This window comes from Coenobita brevimanus, chromosome 112 (genome assembly GCF_032717465.1).
Source record: "Coenobita brevimanus isolate Jiangsu-jjx chromosome 112, ASM3271746v2, whole genome shotgun sequence".
Classification (NCBI taxonomy): Eukaryota; Metazoa; Arthropoda; class Malacostraca; order Decapoda; family Coenobitidae; genus Coenobita; species Coenobita brevimanus.
Genome location: NC_137065.1, coordinates 847,145 through 866,124, shown reverse-complemented (window position 1 = coordinate 866,124; position 18,980 = coordinate 847,145). Strand labels below are relative to the sequence as shown.

General features: G+C 46.2%; 2 protein-coding genes across 5 annotated transcripts in view; one reads left to right on the top strand and one right to left on the bottom strand.

Annotated features, from left to right (window-relative positions):
• alphaCOP (coatomer subunit alpha) overlaps positions 1-18,980 on the bottom strand; it is a 58,708-nt gene that overhangs the window by 32,884 nt on the left and 6,844 nt on the right. The gene's annotated exons all lie outside the window — the stretch shown is intronic.
• On the top strand, positions 12,166-18,401 carry LOC145417992 (uncharacterized). The gene is made up of 4 exons (XM_080286534.1): positions 12,166-12,213; positions 17,146-17,382; positions 17,852-18,045; positions 18,275-18,401. Exons 1-4 carry the CDS (start codon positions 12,205-12,207, stop codon positions 18,399-18,401), a joined length of 567 nt encoding a protein of 188 aa, XP_080142660.1. The 5' UTR covers positions 12,166-12,204.

Below are 18,980 nucleotides of genomic sequence, written 5' to 3'. Positions count from 1 at the left end.
TTTGCTACTCCTATTCCCACTAACAACTTTCAGTTAATCCTTTCCCCCTCCAACCTCCTGTTTCCCCTTCCCTCCCTCCTCCTTCAACTCTCGTCCTACCCCCACATCAAGTCACCCTTCTCTCCTCCTTCAACTCTTCCCTCCCCCCTCCTGCAACTCCCTCCCCTCTTTAAGAGCTGGTCCGTGGCTAGAGTTGCCCCAGTTCACCTTGGCACTTCCCTCTTCCTTCCCTTCTCCCTTTTCTCTCCTTCCATTCTTTCATTCTCCCTCTCTCTCTCTCTCCCCCCCTTCTTTTCTTTCCTTCCCTCTTTTTCCTCACTCCATCATTTTGCTTCCCTACTTTTCTCCATTTTCTCTCCATCCCTCTTCCCTCGACCCTTCCTTCCTGCTCTCCTTTCCTTCTTTTCCCTCCCCTTTTCCTTCATTCTCTCCTCTTTCCTACTTTTTTCTTCTTCCCTTCTCCCATTCCCTTTTCCTTCTTCCCTTCTCCTGCATCCTTTCTCTCCTTCCCTCCTTTCTCTTTTCTTGTAGGTTTTCTTTCCTTTCCCTTTCCTCCTCCCTCATATCTTTCCTGTTCCTCTTCTCCAATACTCCTCCATGCCTTTCCTTCACTCAATCTCTCTCTCTCAGCCACCCATCCAGGCAGGCAGGGAGTGAGGCAGAAAGGAAGCCAGGCAGTGAAAGTGTTCTGTTCCACCCCCTGCCTCAGAACCCCTGCCTCACTCCTACGCTACCCTCATCCTGCCTCACCACCCCACCCTTCCCCTCCAAAACTACACTACCTTGCTTACCTAAACCCTGCCTCTCATCAAACCTGCTTCACCATCCTGCCTTCTGTCTAACTTCTACACTACTCTCACCCTGTTTCACCAGCCTCTTGTACCCTCTATTGCTCCTACTTCCCCTTCCAACAACTACTGCCTCTCTCTCTACAACCCACTCACCCTGCCTCCACCTCCTCCCTGCCTCATTTCCATCATTTCCTCCAAAACCGACCTCCACATCCTTGGTAGCAACAGATTACATAAAACTCATGTCCTTCAGCTGAATGTGTTAATCATCCTGCCTTATCTTTCACCTGGACTTGTCTCTTATCCTTGTTCCTCCCTCCCTCTCTCCCCCCACCAATGCTGCCTCACCCCTACTCATCCCTAACACCATCCCTACCTATCCCTCACTCCCCATCTCTTCCTCATAACTTGCTTCCTCCTGCCTAACCCTTCACCCCTGCCTCAACCTAGTAACTTCCTGCCTCACCTCATCCCTGGCTGTACCTAGCAACTGCCTCACCCTCACTCTTATACCTACCCTCTTTTCCTGCCTGACCACCTATAACCCTGCCTCACCCCCCTTTTTTTTTCACAGAATAGTAAGCAGGAAGAGAGGAGGTCTGGAAAGATGATAGTGTGGGTACAATGGGGGGGGAGGGAGTTATTTACATGTATGGTGTGGGTTATATTGTTAGCGTAAGAACTGAGCTTGGTTTTATTTTATTTTATTTACTCATTTATTCACTCTGCCTTCTTTATATATCCTAATTTATTAAAGGAAAAATTTCTAAGCAATTTAGTGATCATCTCCCTCATCCAGTCCCCAACTCTCTTTCCTTAATCTAACATATGCTAAACGTTTCTCTCCCTTACCCCTCTCTCACTCTCGCTATTTCTCACCTTTCCTACCGAGCAAGTCAACCCCTCTCCTGCCTTATCCTTATTCCTGTACCTGTCTTATGCCCCTACCTGACCACCTTCCTCTCCGTTACCCTCATCATTATGAAAGGGATGATGGGGCGAGAAAGGGGACAGGGAAACAGTAAAGGATAATGATGAAAAATGAAAAAAAATGCTCAAAATACAGAAAAATGAAGGAAGGGAAGTGAAGGAATGACAGATGAGTCCAGTGAGTCACTGTGACGCTGAATATAATCAGCCTGGAGGGTTGATAGGCTTAAGATTACCGTATTACTGTGTCCTTGTTTCTTGCCGAACTTTCATCCCAGTTTTATCACTTCATCCTTTATGCAGAGGTTCTAAATTCCCATCATAGTCAATGTGCTAAAGGCGTGTGGCAATGCTGTGTGTGAGAAAGACGGCGAAGGTCAATGAAGAATTATGATATCACGTTCCACAGTATACAGCCACCAGGGAAAAAAAAAATGAAAATGAAAAAAAGAAAGAAACGAATTGGGCACGAGCACAGGAAAAGGTTACCAAATCAAAAGACCCGGATGTCAGACAAAGGCGAACTTCTCCTGGAACTACAACAATTCTTTTCTTGATTCTATATAGATTCTTTTCTTCAAACAATATAGACTATGAACTGAGGATGGTTTACAGTTCAATAGCCAGTACAGACAAGCACTGGAAAAATGAAACGATAAAATATTTTGACTGGTATTCTTTCTGGGAGTTAAGGAAAAGTATATTAGGTGCACACACACACACACACACACACACACACACACACACACACACACACACACACACACACACAGTCACGATCACAGGGATAGTGGAAGTGCTTGAGGTCCACCCTACAAGTCAGGTTACTCAGGTCCCGTTATCTCCCCCCCCTCCCTCTCTGTCCCTCTATTCTTGCTCCTTTCTCTCTCTCTCTCTCTCTCTCTCTCTGCGTGTGTGTGCATGTGCGTGCGTGTGTTTATATAACCTGTCCAGTAGGGTGGAGCTAAACAACTTCCACTACATTACCTCCTTTGTCGGGACTGCGCGTGCACGCGCGTGGGTGTGTTCATCTGCTTTGTGTGTGTGTGTGTGTGTGTGTGTGTTAATGTTGGCATATCTTATTTTCTAAGTCTGAGGGCATAAGCAGGTGACATGTGTAAATTTGTGTGCAAGTCCACGTACATGTCATGTGCATCTGAGTGAAAGGTGCCATGTGCGTCGGTACATTTGCACTGCAGCTAAGGTGCTTGTGAGTATGCACGTATGTATACCAGTTTGAATGAGGCCACTTGGAAAAGTACAGCAGCATGTATGTGAGTCACGTGCAAGTGTTAAGTGTGTAAGACTGTGTGCAAGTGTGTCATGAGCGTGCAGTGCCTGTGTTGTGAGTAGGGTGTATGTACCAGTGCCGTGTGTGTGTGTGTGTGTGTGTGTGTGTGTGTGTGTGTGTGTGTGTGTGTGTGTGTGTGTGTGTGTGTGTGTGTGTGTGTGCCATGTGCATATGTGTATATTCAAGTGTCATGTGCGTATGAGTACGCATGTTGCCATGTGCGTATAAGTATGTATACGTGGGTCATGTGCGTACTACCGTATGCGTAAGTGTGCCGTGTGTAAGTATTCGTGTGTGTGAGTATATGCATGTGTAATGTGCGTGCGATGTGTGTACCAGCGATGAAGCTCCTGTTCATGTACACTTACTTCTACCATCATTGTGGAAGTACTGTATGTGCACGATATGAAAACAGCGTGTGTACCCAAGCGTGTACATGAAGGACTGGCACCGTGTAAGGCTACGTAAGTAGGAAGTGTAAGTGAAGTGTGTACATACTACTCTGTGTGTGTGTGTGTGTGTGTGTGTGTGTGTGTGTGAGATAGTAAGAGACGGTGTAAGAAATGGGAGAGATGTGGAAGGGAGGGGGTGGGGGAGGAGGAGGAAGAAGGGTTGGTGGGAAGGGGAAGAAGATGTGGAGGGGAAGGTGGGCAGGTGTGGAAGAGAGGGAGAGGAGTGGAGGGGAGGGAGAGGAGTGGAGGGGAGGGAGAGAGGGGGAGGAGTGAAAGGTAGGGAAGGAGAGGTGTGCAGGGGAGGAAATAAAAGTAGTCTTGGGGGGCAGGGTTGCCAGGTGCGCGCGTTTCGCGCCATATTGGGCGACTTTGGAAGATGATTTGCGCTTAAATTTGAACGGCTGCGCGTTGCGCTTTTTTGGGCGCTTTTTGAAATGACTGAGAGAGTACTGGGCGATTCTGTGTTATGGAGACGATGTTCATTAAAATAAGAAAAAAAGTAAGAAGACACAACGTATGCCTGATGTACTAATACTCGTATGACTCAGTGCTCCTTGCCCTGCCTCTCCCCAAACGCATTGTGAAGCCCCAGCCAATTAGCATCTCTACCTGACCTGCCTTTCCATGACCCCAAGTGTGTGTGTGTGTGTGTGTGTGTGTGTGTGTGTGTGTGTGTGTGTGTGTGTGTGTGTGTGTGTGTTAGCCTTTTGTTTTAATCCTGAATCCTCAAGACTCAAGGCTACGCCTTTCTAGTGAGTGTAATGTCCATCACCTATGTGTTGTAAAAATTAGCACCAGAGTCATAATGACTACCCTGTTCCTCCCCTACATCTACCTCTTTGTCTGAACGCCTCACACCTTTTACCAAGCCTGCCCATCCAACCCTGATCCCATAATTACTGACGACGCAAAGCTCTCCCTCTACCCCTCCATACCTTCTGTATTATCCTTCTCTCTCTCTCTCTCTCTCTCTCTCTCTCTCTCTCATCCAGATTAAAGTCCACTGTCTCCACTCATCCTGTTATCCCCCTACCCCTCCCCGGAGAGCAATTACCACCTCCTTGTAAATGTTTCACAGGCGCAGCCGTCTGACCCTCTCTCACTTGACCCCACTCCTCTGGTCTGACATTTCGACCGCCATCTACTACAACTACTACTACAACACACACACACACACACACACACTACGGGTTAATAAAAGAGAAGAATGACAATAACTGGCTCTCACCACTCCCAAGACTGATGGAGGAGAGGTGTGTGTGTGTGTGTGTGTGTGTGTGTGTGTGTGTGTGTGTGTGTGTGTGTGTGTGTCATTTGCTGTCTGCGCTTTTTGGGCGCGTTTTCGGGATGGATTGGGCGCCAACAGCACCCACCGACCTGGCAACACTGTTGGGGGGAGAGAAGGGGTGTGTAGTGGAGGTTCAACAGGTGTGGAAGGGATGACATAGAAGGGAAGGGGTGGAGTGGAAGGAAGGCAGCGTATGGATAGGAGGGGGGGTGGAGAGAGGGGAGGGGAGGGGTAGTGTTGCGGGAGGGGGGAGGAAAGTGAGGGGGGAGGAGGTGGGGAGGGGAGGGGGGAGGAGGTGGGGAGGGGAGGGGTGGGGCTGGGTCGTGACCTGTTGTGACCTGTAGTGACGTCATAAACCAGGTCAAGGCTCCACAACACAATGGACTTCCACCACCACCACCACCCCTCACCTCACGGGGGGGGGGGAGGAAAGTGGTGGTGGAGGTGGAATTAAGGTGGTAGGGAGTGACAGACAAGGGGTGGGGGTGGTGGGGGAAGGGGATGGGAGTGGTAGGGAAGTGGAGCAAAGATGGGGGAGGTGGAAGGCGGGAAAAGTGGAGGTGAAGTGGAATTAGCGTGATGGGGAGAGTAACTGGCGGGAGGAAAGCAAGTGGCTGGGAGGGGGGGAGGGCGTGTGGTGGGGAGAGGGAAAGTGCTAGAGGAGGGAGTGGTGAGATGGAGTGGTATTGGAGGGGAAGTGAGAGTGGTGGAGAGGAGAGAGTGAGATGGAAAGCGGTAGAGAAGGGGGTGGTACAGAATGATAATGGTGGGATGGTAGGTACAGTGTGGCAGGGAGAGTGGTAGAGGAGGTAGGGAAAGTGGTAGAGGAGGTAAGGAGAGTGGTAGAGGAGGTAGGGAAAGTGGTAGAGGAGGTAAGGAGAGTGGTAGAGGAGGTAGGGAGAGTGGTAGAGGAGGTAGGGAGAGTGGTAGAGGAGGTAGGGAGAGAGATGGAATGGGTGAGGGATAATGGTTGACAGGGAGAGCGGGGGGAGGGCTGCAAGAAAACGAGAGGGGAGGGGGAAGGTGCGGCAGGGAGAGCAGGAAGGGTGGCAGGGAGAGAGGCAGAGAGCAAACAGGGACGGAAGAAAGAAAAAAAAAACTTAGGGGGATGGAGTGTAGAGGGGACAGGCAGCAGGAAAAAAAAGAAAAAAATATGTTCATCACCTGCCATTCTCGTTCCTTAGTATGTCATGTAATTTTCAAAAACCTTCATGTAATCTTCTAAATATTTCATCAGTTCAACGCAGAAAGTCTTGAATGAAATCACACACAAAAATAAATAAAACTGATCATAACTACTGCATGTAGGGATAATTTCCTCCATCTGAACAGTGACTGGCACTCTGAATCATTACACGTTCAAACTCTCCCTCTCTCTCTCTCTCTCTCTCTCTCTCTCTCTCTCTCTCTCTCACGTAGTTGCATTTCTTACATAATTTCCACGACCACTATACCACGTACAAATGACCCCGACTTTCCAAGAGATAAACGCCTCGTGACGTCATCTGGGCTTGGCCTTAATCAAGAGGGAGTTGGAATAAAGGGAGAGGAAATAAAGGAAATAAAGCAGAGAGAGAGAGACGGAGGTAAGGTGGAGGGAGAAGGGGGTATGGTGGAGGGAGAGGGGGTAAGGTGGAGGGAGAGGGGGGTATGGTGGAGGGAGAGGGGGGTATGGTGGGGGGAGATGGGGTAAGGTGGAGGGAGATGGAGATAAGGTGGGGGGAGAACGCATAAGGAAAAAGGACGGGGATGGGATGCGAAGGAGAGAGCAAAGAGGTATATAAAGAGCAGGGAGGAAGAAAAGGTATGAAGGGAGCGAGGAGTAAGAAGGAAGGGAGCGAGGAGTAAGAAGGAAGGGAGAAGGGCGTAAGGAAAAGGCAGGAAGGGGAGGGAGGGAGAGGGAATAAGAAAGGAGAGAAGGGGAATAGGAAGGGAGGGAGAAAGAATAAGAAGGGAGGGAGAGGGAAAAAGAAGGGAGGATATGGGAATAAAGATGGAGGGAGAGGGAAGAAAAGGGGAGAGAGAAGGGAGAAGGGGTAAGCAGCTGGGAGGAAGAGAAACAAGAAAAGAGGGTAGGGCGGATAAAAGCAGGGAGAAAAGACTGGGTATGATGATAAAAGTAGGAATGGGTGGGACAAGGAAAACAGGGCGAAGGCAGGATGGAATGGAGGAGAGACAGGGCGACAGGGAAGAGGTAGACAAGGACAGGATGGATGAAGGAAGGGAGAAGTGAGAGGAGTGGAGTGGAGTGGAGTAGAGAGAGGAGAAGGAGAGAAAATATTGTAGGATCATTGATGGAAGGGATACGAGAGAGAGAGAGAGAGAGAGAGAGAGAGAGAGAGAGAGAGAGAGAGAAATGATTATGAAAAGGAGGGTGGAGTGTGTGATGGTGCCAGACAATTTCGTAACTCCCGTCGTTGAACTGACCTCACCAAGACGGGTCAGAGGTCACGGAGGGGAGGGGAGAAGAGGGAAGGGGAATGGGGAGGGGAGGGAAGCAGGGAGAGACGGCACACAAGCAGCACCAGAGGTATATAAGTTGGCCAAGAATTAATCCACGTATCTTTACTACCAAATACATCTAAGTACATCCAACACGTATAATCTAACACTTTCATTTTCATGCCACAGGCCCTTCTCACCGTCTATCCTCCTGTGTCTTAGCACGTGAATACAAATATAACAGCAATACACACGACAAAACAGCCTCTAACACCAGGACTACTAACACCTTACTAGTAATACGTTTAAAACCAGTAATCTTTGTGGATCATATACTATCACAGACCTATCAGTGGTACAGGGGAGGACTACAGCGTAACCACCACAACCAACACCACATTTCCTGATCACCACCTAACCACTATCACCAAGCATCACCATCTCATCACCACCATCACATCAACCTACCTACGACACCTAGACCACACCATCATCAGCACCACACCGCCACCACATCATCATCATCATCATCCCCACACGACCATCACAACTACCACCATTATGAGAGCAGCCACAACTACCATCACTGCCACTACCACCACTACACTTACAGTATATCATCATCATCAACACACCGACACGATCTCTTCTTCAGTAACAACACTACGCCTAAGTGCAGGTCGAAAGCCTCTCTCTCTCTCTCACTCACACACACACACACACACACACACACACACACACACACACCAGTAAGCGCTGCGTCTCTGCTGGCACCCAACTCTGCTAATGCCTCAAGATTTACCACCCTAGCTTCAGCCTTGACTGGGTAAATGCAAATGTGTCTGGTTCCAGTTCGTGATACCACCCTTCCCCCTCGCCTTCCCCTCCTCACCTCTCATCCCCTTCCAACCTTCCCCTACCTTGTTCCCCCCTCCCCACCCCCTCATCTTTCCATTTCTCCCCTCTCATCCTCCTACTCCTCTATTCCCCCCTTCTTCCCTCTTAAACCCCATCTCCTCTCATTTCTTCCCCTTTCCCCCTCCTCTCCCCTCTTCCACCCTCCTCCCCATTTTCCTTCGTCTTTCCCCATCCCTCCCCTATCTAACTTAAACCTCCTCTCCTCTCCTTCCTTTCCCTTCCACAACCTTCTTCCTTTTCCCCCTTCACTCCTCTCTTCCTCTCCTTCACTCCCCCCAATCCTCTCTCTCGCCTCCCCTCTTTTTATGATTTTTCTTGGAGTATTTATATTAAAAAAACTGCATTTACTGTCACCATATAAGTTTCACCTCAACGGGGACCCTCCCATTTTATTCTTCCCTTTCCTTCCTTCCCTCCTCTCACCTCCCTTCCTCTCCTCCTTCCTCTCCTGTTTTTTCCTCCTCTGACCTCCCTTCCTCTTCTCCCTCTTTCCCTCCCCTTACCTCTCTTCCTCTCCTCTTCCCTCTCTCATTTCTTCCCCTCGCCTCCCTTCCTCTACTCTTCCCTCTCCCTCCTTTCTTCCTCTCATCTCTCTTCCTCTACTCTTCCCTCTTCCTCCCCTTCCTTCCCCTCATCTCTTCCTCTTCCTCCCATTCTTTCCCCTCTCCCTGTTCCTCCCTCTCCTCTCCTCTCTCCCTCCCCCACCACGACAGGACTGGTAGCAAATGACTTGGGTTGTTAGAGGATCATGTTGGAAAAAAAAAAGTTGAATTGAATATATTGTTGCCGGGATGTTGTGTGTGTGTGTGTGTGTGTGTGTGTGTGTGTGTGTGTGTGTGTGTGTGTGTGTGTGTGTGTGTGTGTGTGTGTGTGAGAGAGAGAGAGAGAGAGAGAGAGAAATTGTCGGTGTATGTACCGTATATGTAGACGAAACACACACACACACACACACACACACACACACACACACACACACACACACACACACACACACACACACATCAAATCCGAGAAAGCGAAACCTCAGAAAACGAAAGCGACAAAAACCAAAAAGAGGGAAAGCGAAGTCGAGCATTAATTGTACAAGCTTCAGGATCCCACGAAAGAGACAAGAGGTGTACACTGAGAACACATTGTACAGTACACGTTGTAGATGTAGCGGGGATGGGAGAGTGTACAGCAGCGGTCAATTGATCGTGTACATGTTTGGGGCTTTGAAGTTTTAATCGTCATTATTATCCATATTCATATCCTTACTATAATTAATGTTTTTTTTTTTTATTCATATGTTTTTCCTTCCTCTATAGTTATAAAAAAATTCACTAAGGCAACCAGTAGGCAGTATCATTAAACCATCATTACCATCACCACTACAGCCTTTCCCACCATCATCACAATCATCAAAATCATCACCCATCTAAACAGTTTCATCCTCACCACCCCCATCATCAGTCATCATCAATACCAGCTCCACCACCACCACCACCACCATCAGTCATCATCAATACCAGCTCCACCACCACCACCACCACCATCATCATCATCACCATCGTCATCACCACACATCCTCACCCACTACCTGCACTATACCGACACATCACATTATTTTCCTTTCTATTTACAAGACAAGAGTAACCAAACAGTTCATGCCTTTTCCACCAACCTATCATTTCAACTCTCTCTCTCTCTCTCTCCTTCATAAAACAGAACCTGAGGAGGAGGAGGAGGAGGAGGAGGAGGACTCAATAAGCGTGAAAATGATGGAGGAAAGTGCTGTCATCGGAGAGAAAACAAATACGGAACCGGAGAGAGAGAGAGAGAGAGAGAGAGAGAGAGAGAGAGAGAGAGAGAGAGAATAAGTGAAATAAACAGTTAAGGCCATAACCTTAACCCCAGCACGCACGCACGCACGCACGCACACACAGGGGGCGGGTGGAGGGGGGGAGAGAAGGGGGGGAGGGGGAAGGGAGGAACAGAAGAGGGAAAGAGGGAGCAAGAGACGACAGAAACGGGGCATGAAGGATGGAGAATGTGTGTGTGTGTGTGTGTGTGTGTGTGTGTGTGTGAGAGAGAGAGAGAGAGAGAGAGAGAGAGAGAGAGAGAGAGAGAGAGAGAGAGAGAATTGGGATTGAGAATACGGGGCATGAAGGATGGAGAATGTGTGTGTGTGTGTGTGTGTGTGTGTGTGTGTGTGTGTGTGAGAGAGAGAGAGAGAGAGAGAGAGAGAGAGAGAGAGAGAGAGAGAGAGAGTGATAATAAAATGGGAAATGAAAAATAAAGTGAAAGGATAATGTGGTAGAGAGAAATGGCAAGGAAAGAAAGAGACAAAGGCGTATGAGGGAGACAAAGAGACAAAGATTATGCAGGAGGAAAATAAGAGAAGGGGGAGGAATTTTTTTTTTTTTAAATGCAAGGAAGAAGGAACCAAAGGCCAAGAGCTTGTAAATTGTTCCCTCCAAGAAAAAAAAAAAAAAAAACAGCTAAATTCAAGACCCGTACAATTCAAGAGGAATATGTGGAAAATAAAGGAAAATAAAATAATCATGAATAAAGAACTGAAACCTGAGATACAAAAAGAATATTGGATAGCTAGATGGATACATAGATAGATGGACAGATAGATAGATATAGACAGACAGATAGAGAAGAGATAAGAAGGGAACGAAAGACGAAACAGATGTGTATGTGATAAAGAAGAGAGGAAGAAAAGAATGAAAGAGAGAAACAGGAAAGACAGGAAGGAATAACAAGACACAGGGAGGAGGAGGAGGAGGAGGAGGAGGAGGAGGAGGAGAGAAAAGGAAAAAGTGAGAAGGGAAAGGATGGATTAAAGATAATTGATATGCAGGACGACGACGAAAGAAAAAAAATGGATATGAGAGAGAGAGAGAGAGAGAGAGAGAGAGAGAGAGAGGAAAGGCTTAAAAGATGATTGATGTGAAGGACGAGAGGAAAATGAGACGAGCAAAAAATGTACATAACAGAAAGAGAGAGAGAGAGAGAGAGAGAGAGAGAGAGAGAGAGAGAGAGAGAGAGAGTGTGCAGGGCAGACACTGGTATCGCTAACCAAGCCGTCCCGGGAACACGTGAAAACTGGGCTGTGTATATATGGAGCACACTGTATATCGTATTGACATTACCTACCACCCGACACCTTCACTGACCTTAGGATAAACCACATGTAGTAAGGGATTTGGACATCTTTGTAATCACCTAACCAATACAGGATCTTAACTGTTTCGTGTCTTATGTCACAGTACCCAGAAAATACAAACAGAAGAATCTCTCTCTCTCTCTCACGTCACCCTGTCCTCCGTTATCTGGCTGCCATCTCTCCAATCCACACCATCCTCTCTTATATACCTCTCCACCCATCTCTCCATCTCATCCTTGGTCTTCCCCTCCCCGGCCATGTCACCTCTCACCCGACTCAGACACACACCTCTAATCGTCTCATTCTTCATCTCATTCTCGGTCTCCCCCTACCCCTCCCACCCTCCATCTCACTCACATACTCTCCTAGTCAATCTCTCATTCTCTACTTCATCCTAGGTCTCCCCCTCCCCATCCCACCATCTGACTCATATACTCCCTCCTAGTTAATCTCTAATTCTCCATCCCATCCTCGGACGCCTCCTCCCCCTCCCACCCTCCGCCCAACCCACATGCACTTCCATAGCCTATCCCTCATTCTTCACCTCATCCTCGGTCTACCCCCTCCCCCTCCCACCCTTCATCTCACTCACATACACTTCCCTTGTCAGTGTCTCATTCTCCATTCTCTCCACATAGCCAAACCACCTCAAAGCCCTTCTCCCAGTGCTTTCCAAAACACAATTTCCACTTGGACGTGATGCATTCTTCCTCCGTCTCTTAACAAGGCATCACACCATAATTATCTCATCATTATTAACCTTAACAACAGTAGTGGAAGACATCAAAATATTATAAATTCTCAAAGCTATTCCCACACTCCCTCAACCCCCTGCTCCAAAAGGCGACGAACTGGCAACTGCAAGAGAGTATATAAGGCAGGACCCAGGTAAAGGAGCTCATTTGTGACCTAGAAGCCGTGTGGACCCTACCCTTACCATGAGACTAGTAAGTAAACAATGATGAAATTAAGTATATATGTGAAAAGTGAATCGATGTAGAGGACCGAATGTGTGGGGTTATAGTGCTCTCTCTCTCTCTCTCTCAGCACACGTGACTGGTGACCACACAAAACCTTTAATGTGTGTGAAAGATCAAAGGTACTTGGTGAATTAAATACGACCATGACAGTGTGTGTGTGTGTGTGTGTGTGTGTGTGTGTGTGTGTGTGTGTGTGTGTGTGTGTAATCCTGCGAGTGTTTATGTGTATTTTTGAACTGCGTCCGCTATTTTCATTAATTCACATTTAAATCACCGGAGATAGTAATGAATTAAAACTTTCTCCCGAGCCGTCTTTCCAAAACTGTAAGAAAATTATTTGAGGTGGAAAGATCACTGGACTGGAAAAAAGAGAGACAGAAATTCCAACGCTGTGAAAGCCTTAACTCTCCTGCCTCCAGTGAAACGTGTGTGTGTGTGTGTGTGTGTGTGTGTGTGTGTGTGTGTTAAAAGGCCTTTCCTAAGCTGGATCATTTGGAATCGGCAAGAATAAACTCAGAAATGACGTCACTGAAACGAAGAGGTTGCTTGGACGTCAATGAATTGAAGAGGTTACTGGGACATCGCTGAACTGCTGGAGTTACAGGAGACGTCAGTGAATTGAGGGGGTGAGACGAGATGTCACTGACCTGAAGGGGTTACTAGGACCTCACTGAATTGGTGGGGTTAGTGGACGTCACTGAACTGAAGGGGTTTCTAGGCCCTCACTGAATTGGAGGACTTAATAAAGAGTTAGTAAACTGAAAGGGTTACTGAAGAGAGAGATCTTTTCACTACGAGTCCCTTCCCGGCGTTTGGAAAAGAGAAAATAAAAAAATAATCTGGGATGGTCGGAATAAAAACACACCGCTGTATACAGAATGGGTTCACCTTTACAGTTTTCTTCTTTACGTTGCTACACTTTAATATTTCATAATATTTAAAAAGGGACTTACTTTATTGCAGGGGGTTAGAAAGAACGCTTAGTATTAATCCTTTCAGTATGTCTGTCTATCTACCTGTGTGTGTGTGTGTGTGTGTGTGTGTGTGTGTGTGTGTGTGTGTGTGTATGTGTGTGTGTGTGTGTGTGTTCTTGCTACTTCTAAACGATTCCTCCAGTAGAAAAAAAAATCCTTGTTATTAGTATGGAAAAAATAATAATAATAATTCGTATATACTCTGTTAGTCTGTCAACGAATTCATCCAAGTCCCCCTCTCAGTGAACGGGATATACTGGATGAGAGAGGCAGCAGTGCATGGAGGTAAAATCAGATAACCCACGCGAACCCAGACCCAGAACAATACTTGCCGAGTGGGGAAACTCACGTCTCCTAGATAATAATTGATCGACGTGACTGGATGGAATTTGTGTTGTGCAAAAGACTGGTGCTCTGAAAGAATGAGGTGTGGTGTGATGTGGTGTGGTGTGGTGTGAGAGAATAGGTTGTTCGGAGACTGTGGTGCGGTGTTGTAATGCTGATGTGGTGTGGAATGATGGTGTGGTATGGTGCTGTATGGTGTAGTGAAAGCATGATTGTGATGACTGTAAGGTAGTGCAGTGAAACAATGGTATGGTACGACACGATGTTATGGTGAAGTGTGGTACTGTGTGGTGAATGAATGAAATTTTGTACAAGGACTTTTGGTGTGGCGTAATGTGGAATGTGTAATAAAAAAAAATGTGGTTTTATGCCAAGGCTGGTACAAAGACTAGGATGGGGCGTGTGGACTGTGAGGTGGTGGTGTGTGGTGCGATGTGGTGTGGTGTGGTGTTGTGTGATGTGGTGTTGTGGCATGAAGTGTGATATGTGCAATGAGAGAATGGGGTGATGTACATGGTGTGTGGTGTGGTGTGGTGTGGTGTGGTGTGGTGTGGTGCGGTGTAGTGTGTGGTGTGCTGTGTTGCAAAGAATGGTGGGATTGGTATGCAAAGACTTTCTGGGGAGGGAGAGAGAGAGAGAGAGAGAGAGAGAGAGTGTGTGTGTGTGTGTGTGTACGTGTGTGTGTGTGTGTGTGTGTACGTGTGTGTGTGTGTGTGTGTGTAAGTGTGTGTGTGTGTGTGTGTGTGTGTGTGTGTGTGTGTGTGTGTGTGTGTGTGTGTGTGTGTGTGTGTGTGTGTGTGTGTGTGTGTCTCAGAGTCTGGTGCAGTGTGGTGCAGACTGGTGTTATGCAATGACGGTGGTTGGTGCAAAAACCAGTATGTTAACTCTTGGTGCACTGACTGAGGGCTTGAGCAAACACTAAGGCAATTTGAGAGAATTCAAATCCGGCATTTTCGACAATGGCACTGGGTCATAAGGTCTATTCCTTCACGAGTTCATTGCATATTATACCTTAACATTCTTATGCATGCTATTCATTTCGTTTTAATACCAATATACTTTCTTTCAATAACGAAGAGGTTAATGAGGCATATGTAAAGTGCAAAATATATCGCTACGGGAAATGCATTACAAGATCTAGCTACTCGGAATAAAAACCTTTAGACATGAAAGAAAAATGTTCAATTATGAAAATCATACATTTCCCTTCTCTTACTGCAAAAACACTGGTCGTATTTTCTGGTGACTCGATACCTTAACACCACTTTGTGAGCGATTTATCTTGTGCATTATACCTCAATATCCTCCTTACTGTACTCTTTTCAATCTAACTAGGCCTAAAATTGCCATCTCTCCACCTTGAATGCTGAGTTGTAGTAAGAGACTAGCACTACGATGCTAGTCAAGATGAAGTGCTATCAGAGCCATAGTATTGTCTTATTCTGCCACTGAGCAATGTGAAAAAAGCTGTAAACGGAGAGAGAGAGAGAGAGAGAGAGAGAGAGAGGAGCACAGTTAAGCAAACTCTCTATCAATACCAATTAATAAGTCACAAGAAAATGTTAAGGCACAAAATGCAAAAATAAATCACTATGGAAGAGGAGCTAAGAGCCTCCTGTGCTGCCTTGAGAGGAAAATTAATCATCCTACACAGACAATTAACTTTTCTCTTCTTCCTATAAAAAACAAATCAAGAACAATAATTAAAAGTTTATATGTAAGTCCAGATGAAGGTTACAGGAGGGTGCAAAAAGTTTTCCCGTTAGTTCTACCAGTTTTTGTGCACAGGATCTGACACCACCTGTATTGGGTCCCCTGGATGTGGTGTGGTGTTGCTAAGTGTGGTGATTGTGGTGACTGTGTGTGTGTGTGTGTGTGTGTGTGTAAAACCTATGTAGGGATGCTTGTATGTTGTGTGTGATGAGTAGGGCAAACATGTCATGGAGATGGTATGTGATAATGTTGGCATGTGGTGTTGCTGGTGATGAGTGGAGTGAGGCAGTGGTGTGGTGTGGTGTTTTTAGTGGTGGAATGGTGGTGAAGTGGTGGTGTGGGTAAGTGAGATGTTGGCATGTGGTTGTGGTAAGTATAGAGGTGATGCTGTTATGGTGATGAAAATAAAGATGTGGATTTATGGCATGTTGTGGTGTGGCAAGATGTGGTGGTGGTGGTGGTGATGAGGGTAGGTAGTGATGTTGAAATGATGGAGATGATGGTGATGATGGTTCAGTATATGGAGAGAGGGTTGGTGGTGGTGTTTGTAAATGATGGTGTTTATGGTGATGATATGTGGGAAGCCTGGTATGCAAGTGTTATGCTGGTGGTGGTACAGGTGATGATTACACCACAGGATGGTGATGAAGATAGTTGTAACAGTAACTGCATGTGGCGGTGATGTCAGTGGTGATGAGAGCATGGTGGTGGTAGTGACAACATAAAACAATAAATACACCAAATACAATAATGGCAGAGACACTGGTGATAACACTAATAAAGGACAAATAGCACATGGATGGAATAAGTGGTGATAATAACAGCAAAAACATGGTGACAGTGATGAGTAACAATAATGGTGATAAGAGTGATAAAGTATAGTGATGCTGACACTGGCAGCACTAACATAAAGTCATCTGGTGGTATCAATAACATATGAGTAAATTAATTAATAATATAGTGATGTAATAACAATGGTAATAGGAACAGTGATGGTGACTATGATGACACTGGCATAAAGTGGTGTGCCTCTACCAGTAACTAAAGTGCATTTACTCTAACCAGATGAAAATCCTTAAATTCCTTCTACAAAGTTGATGGCTAAGTGACTGATTGCCTGACATGACTAGCAACCAAGGAGACTCATTCATACCTCAGAACTAACACGCATCAAATTTCACACAACCATGATTTAGTATTCAAGCTGTGGGATTGGCCCAGTTCCATCAGATAAGAAAAAGTAAACTATAAACATTGAACGGGATGATGGAGACTATTTCTTATACGCTGACGTGGAATTAAGAAGTTTGGATGCTTGAACTGTAAATGGATAGTTCATGATTCTCTCTCTCTCTCTCTAAGCAGTAAAATAGTGCAAAAGGTGCATGTATAAAATGAAGAAAAAGTCTTCTGAGTGAAAAGAGTATTCACTTTTTCCTTCTCCCTCTCCTCATTCATTCTCTCCCATTCATATCCATTTCTTTCAATATGGAGAGAGAGAGAGAGAGAGAGAGAGAGAGAGAGAGAGATTGCAGCAAGAGTGAAAGTGGAGGCAACTGACACTACCTCCCTCCACCACCACCCCCTCTCTTCACCTGCACACCCTCTCCCACCCACCACCACTACACATTTAAGGCAAGAGTGACCAGCCTCACCGGCCCCTGAGTGGCATTTTGTGAGCAGTAAACCCCAACCGACTCTCGGATATAAACCCATACAGGCCTCATCTGCTTGGAGCATCTTAACCTACTAGATCACCAGGCTAATGTATGTGCTCCAATTCCAGTGAGCTCCTCACCTCTCTCTCTCTCTCTCTCATCAATATAATATGAAGAATGCAGGGCTAATATCTACACTTCAATTCCAGGGAGTCAGTGTGCTTTTGCTGGCTGCCGTGGCCGTGTGTGTGGCGGGGCAGGAAGCCAAAACTGGTGGGGACATCCGAACTATTTCCATTGGTGAGCTGCTGGCCAAAAACCCTCAACTGAAGGCTGAACTCAAACAGAAAATCAAGTCAGGGACAAACACAGAACCAGCCACACCCTCCGCCCCAAGCGCCCAACGCACCACCACCACACAGGCCCCCGCTGCACCCCCACCACAGGTGCAGTATGCTGGCCTATCTATCCTACCTTGAGATATTCACATCTATTTGTATTTAGTTCACTTTAACTAAGCATGACACTACCATCTCTCCATCCTGAATACTTGTAAGAAAAAACTACTAGAATATAGTGGTGGTCACAAAAAAGTGCTATGGAAAGAATGCAGAGACAGTCATTTCTTTTCAACAAATGAGCCACGTGAAGTGAGCCAAAATGAGAAGGAAAATTTCAGCCCAGTACTGAATGAACTAAAATACCAATTTCCGAAGGACACTGACAAAAAAATCAAAGTATATTCTGGAGATTTTGTCATTGTTTGGCAATTATTTTTGCACTATTTCTTGCTGTTCCTGGAGTTTTGTGTACAGTACTTACTAAGAATCCAGTGGCCTCTGATTTGACAACTCTAAATGGTACATACTGATTCTCCCCGTCTAGCTATCTATCTATCATTTATCTTGTTCACAGGCTGACCCCTCCCCTGCCCCAACCCAGGCCACCACTGCAGCAAGGAGTGGTCAGCGGGGCTCAAGAACTGGAGGTCGGAGGCGCCGTCCTGTGACAGCCGAGTCTGACCAATTTGGAGCCAAGCCAACACACAGGCTGAGAGTGGTAAAGGAAGGCCAGGAGGAGAAGCCACAGCGCCAGCAAAATGCACGAAGGTTCCCAGGCGCCAAGTAGTGACCTAAAATATACTAAAAAATCCTCTCTCCCTACCAGACCACAACACAAACTATCCCACCTCCCTGCTACACCCCAACACAAAATACCCCACCTCCTTTAGCTTACCCACACCCAAACTAAGACACAACTGCCTAAACATTCCCTAGCCATAACTCCAGCCTACCTATGCCCAGACCCCTAAATTATATGTCACATTTACCAACACAGTCTGATGATTCATGCCGTCTACCTCTGGCAACCTTACACAACACCAACTATAAAAACTGGTGAAACCTACAAGACGCACCTTGACCATGACATTACTCAAAGCAACTACGTACGGCATCTAGACTAACCTTCTCACTCATTGATGGCTTACAAAGCATTAATACACAAACGCAAGATCATAACCACTTAGGCGTGGCAAATGAACCAGAAAAAATTATTGTTTCAGCATGTCAAATGAACTAGAAAATATTATAGTTTCAGCGTGTCAGAGGAACCAGAACAGATTATGGTTTCAGCGTGTCAATTGCAAATTATGGTTTCAAGCAACAAATACATCATCATCTGTGTTCAGTGAGTCAGCACATAATCAGTGAACAGTAATAAAGTACAAATAGCGGTCTCAGACAACTAAGCCTTTTCAATCCACTGACTTTTTTTGTATCACAGACTATTCCTGCTAACAACAGACAATTTTATGTAGCTACTGGCAAACTTTTTTAACTGGAAAGGTTAAATATAGCCTTCATCAACCCCTTCAGCTCTGTGACACTTTCCTCAGCTTAATAGTAGTCTGGAAATAGGAAAAACTGAAAAATATGTAATTGGACTGAAGTACCGTACTTATATATCATCACCTGGGAGTGACAGGGTGAAAGTGATATGATTTACATTACATCACTCGACAGTATGGAAGTGTGGTTTCACC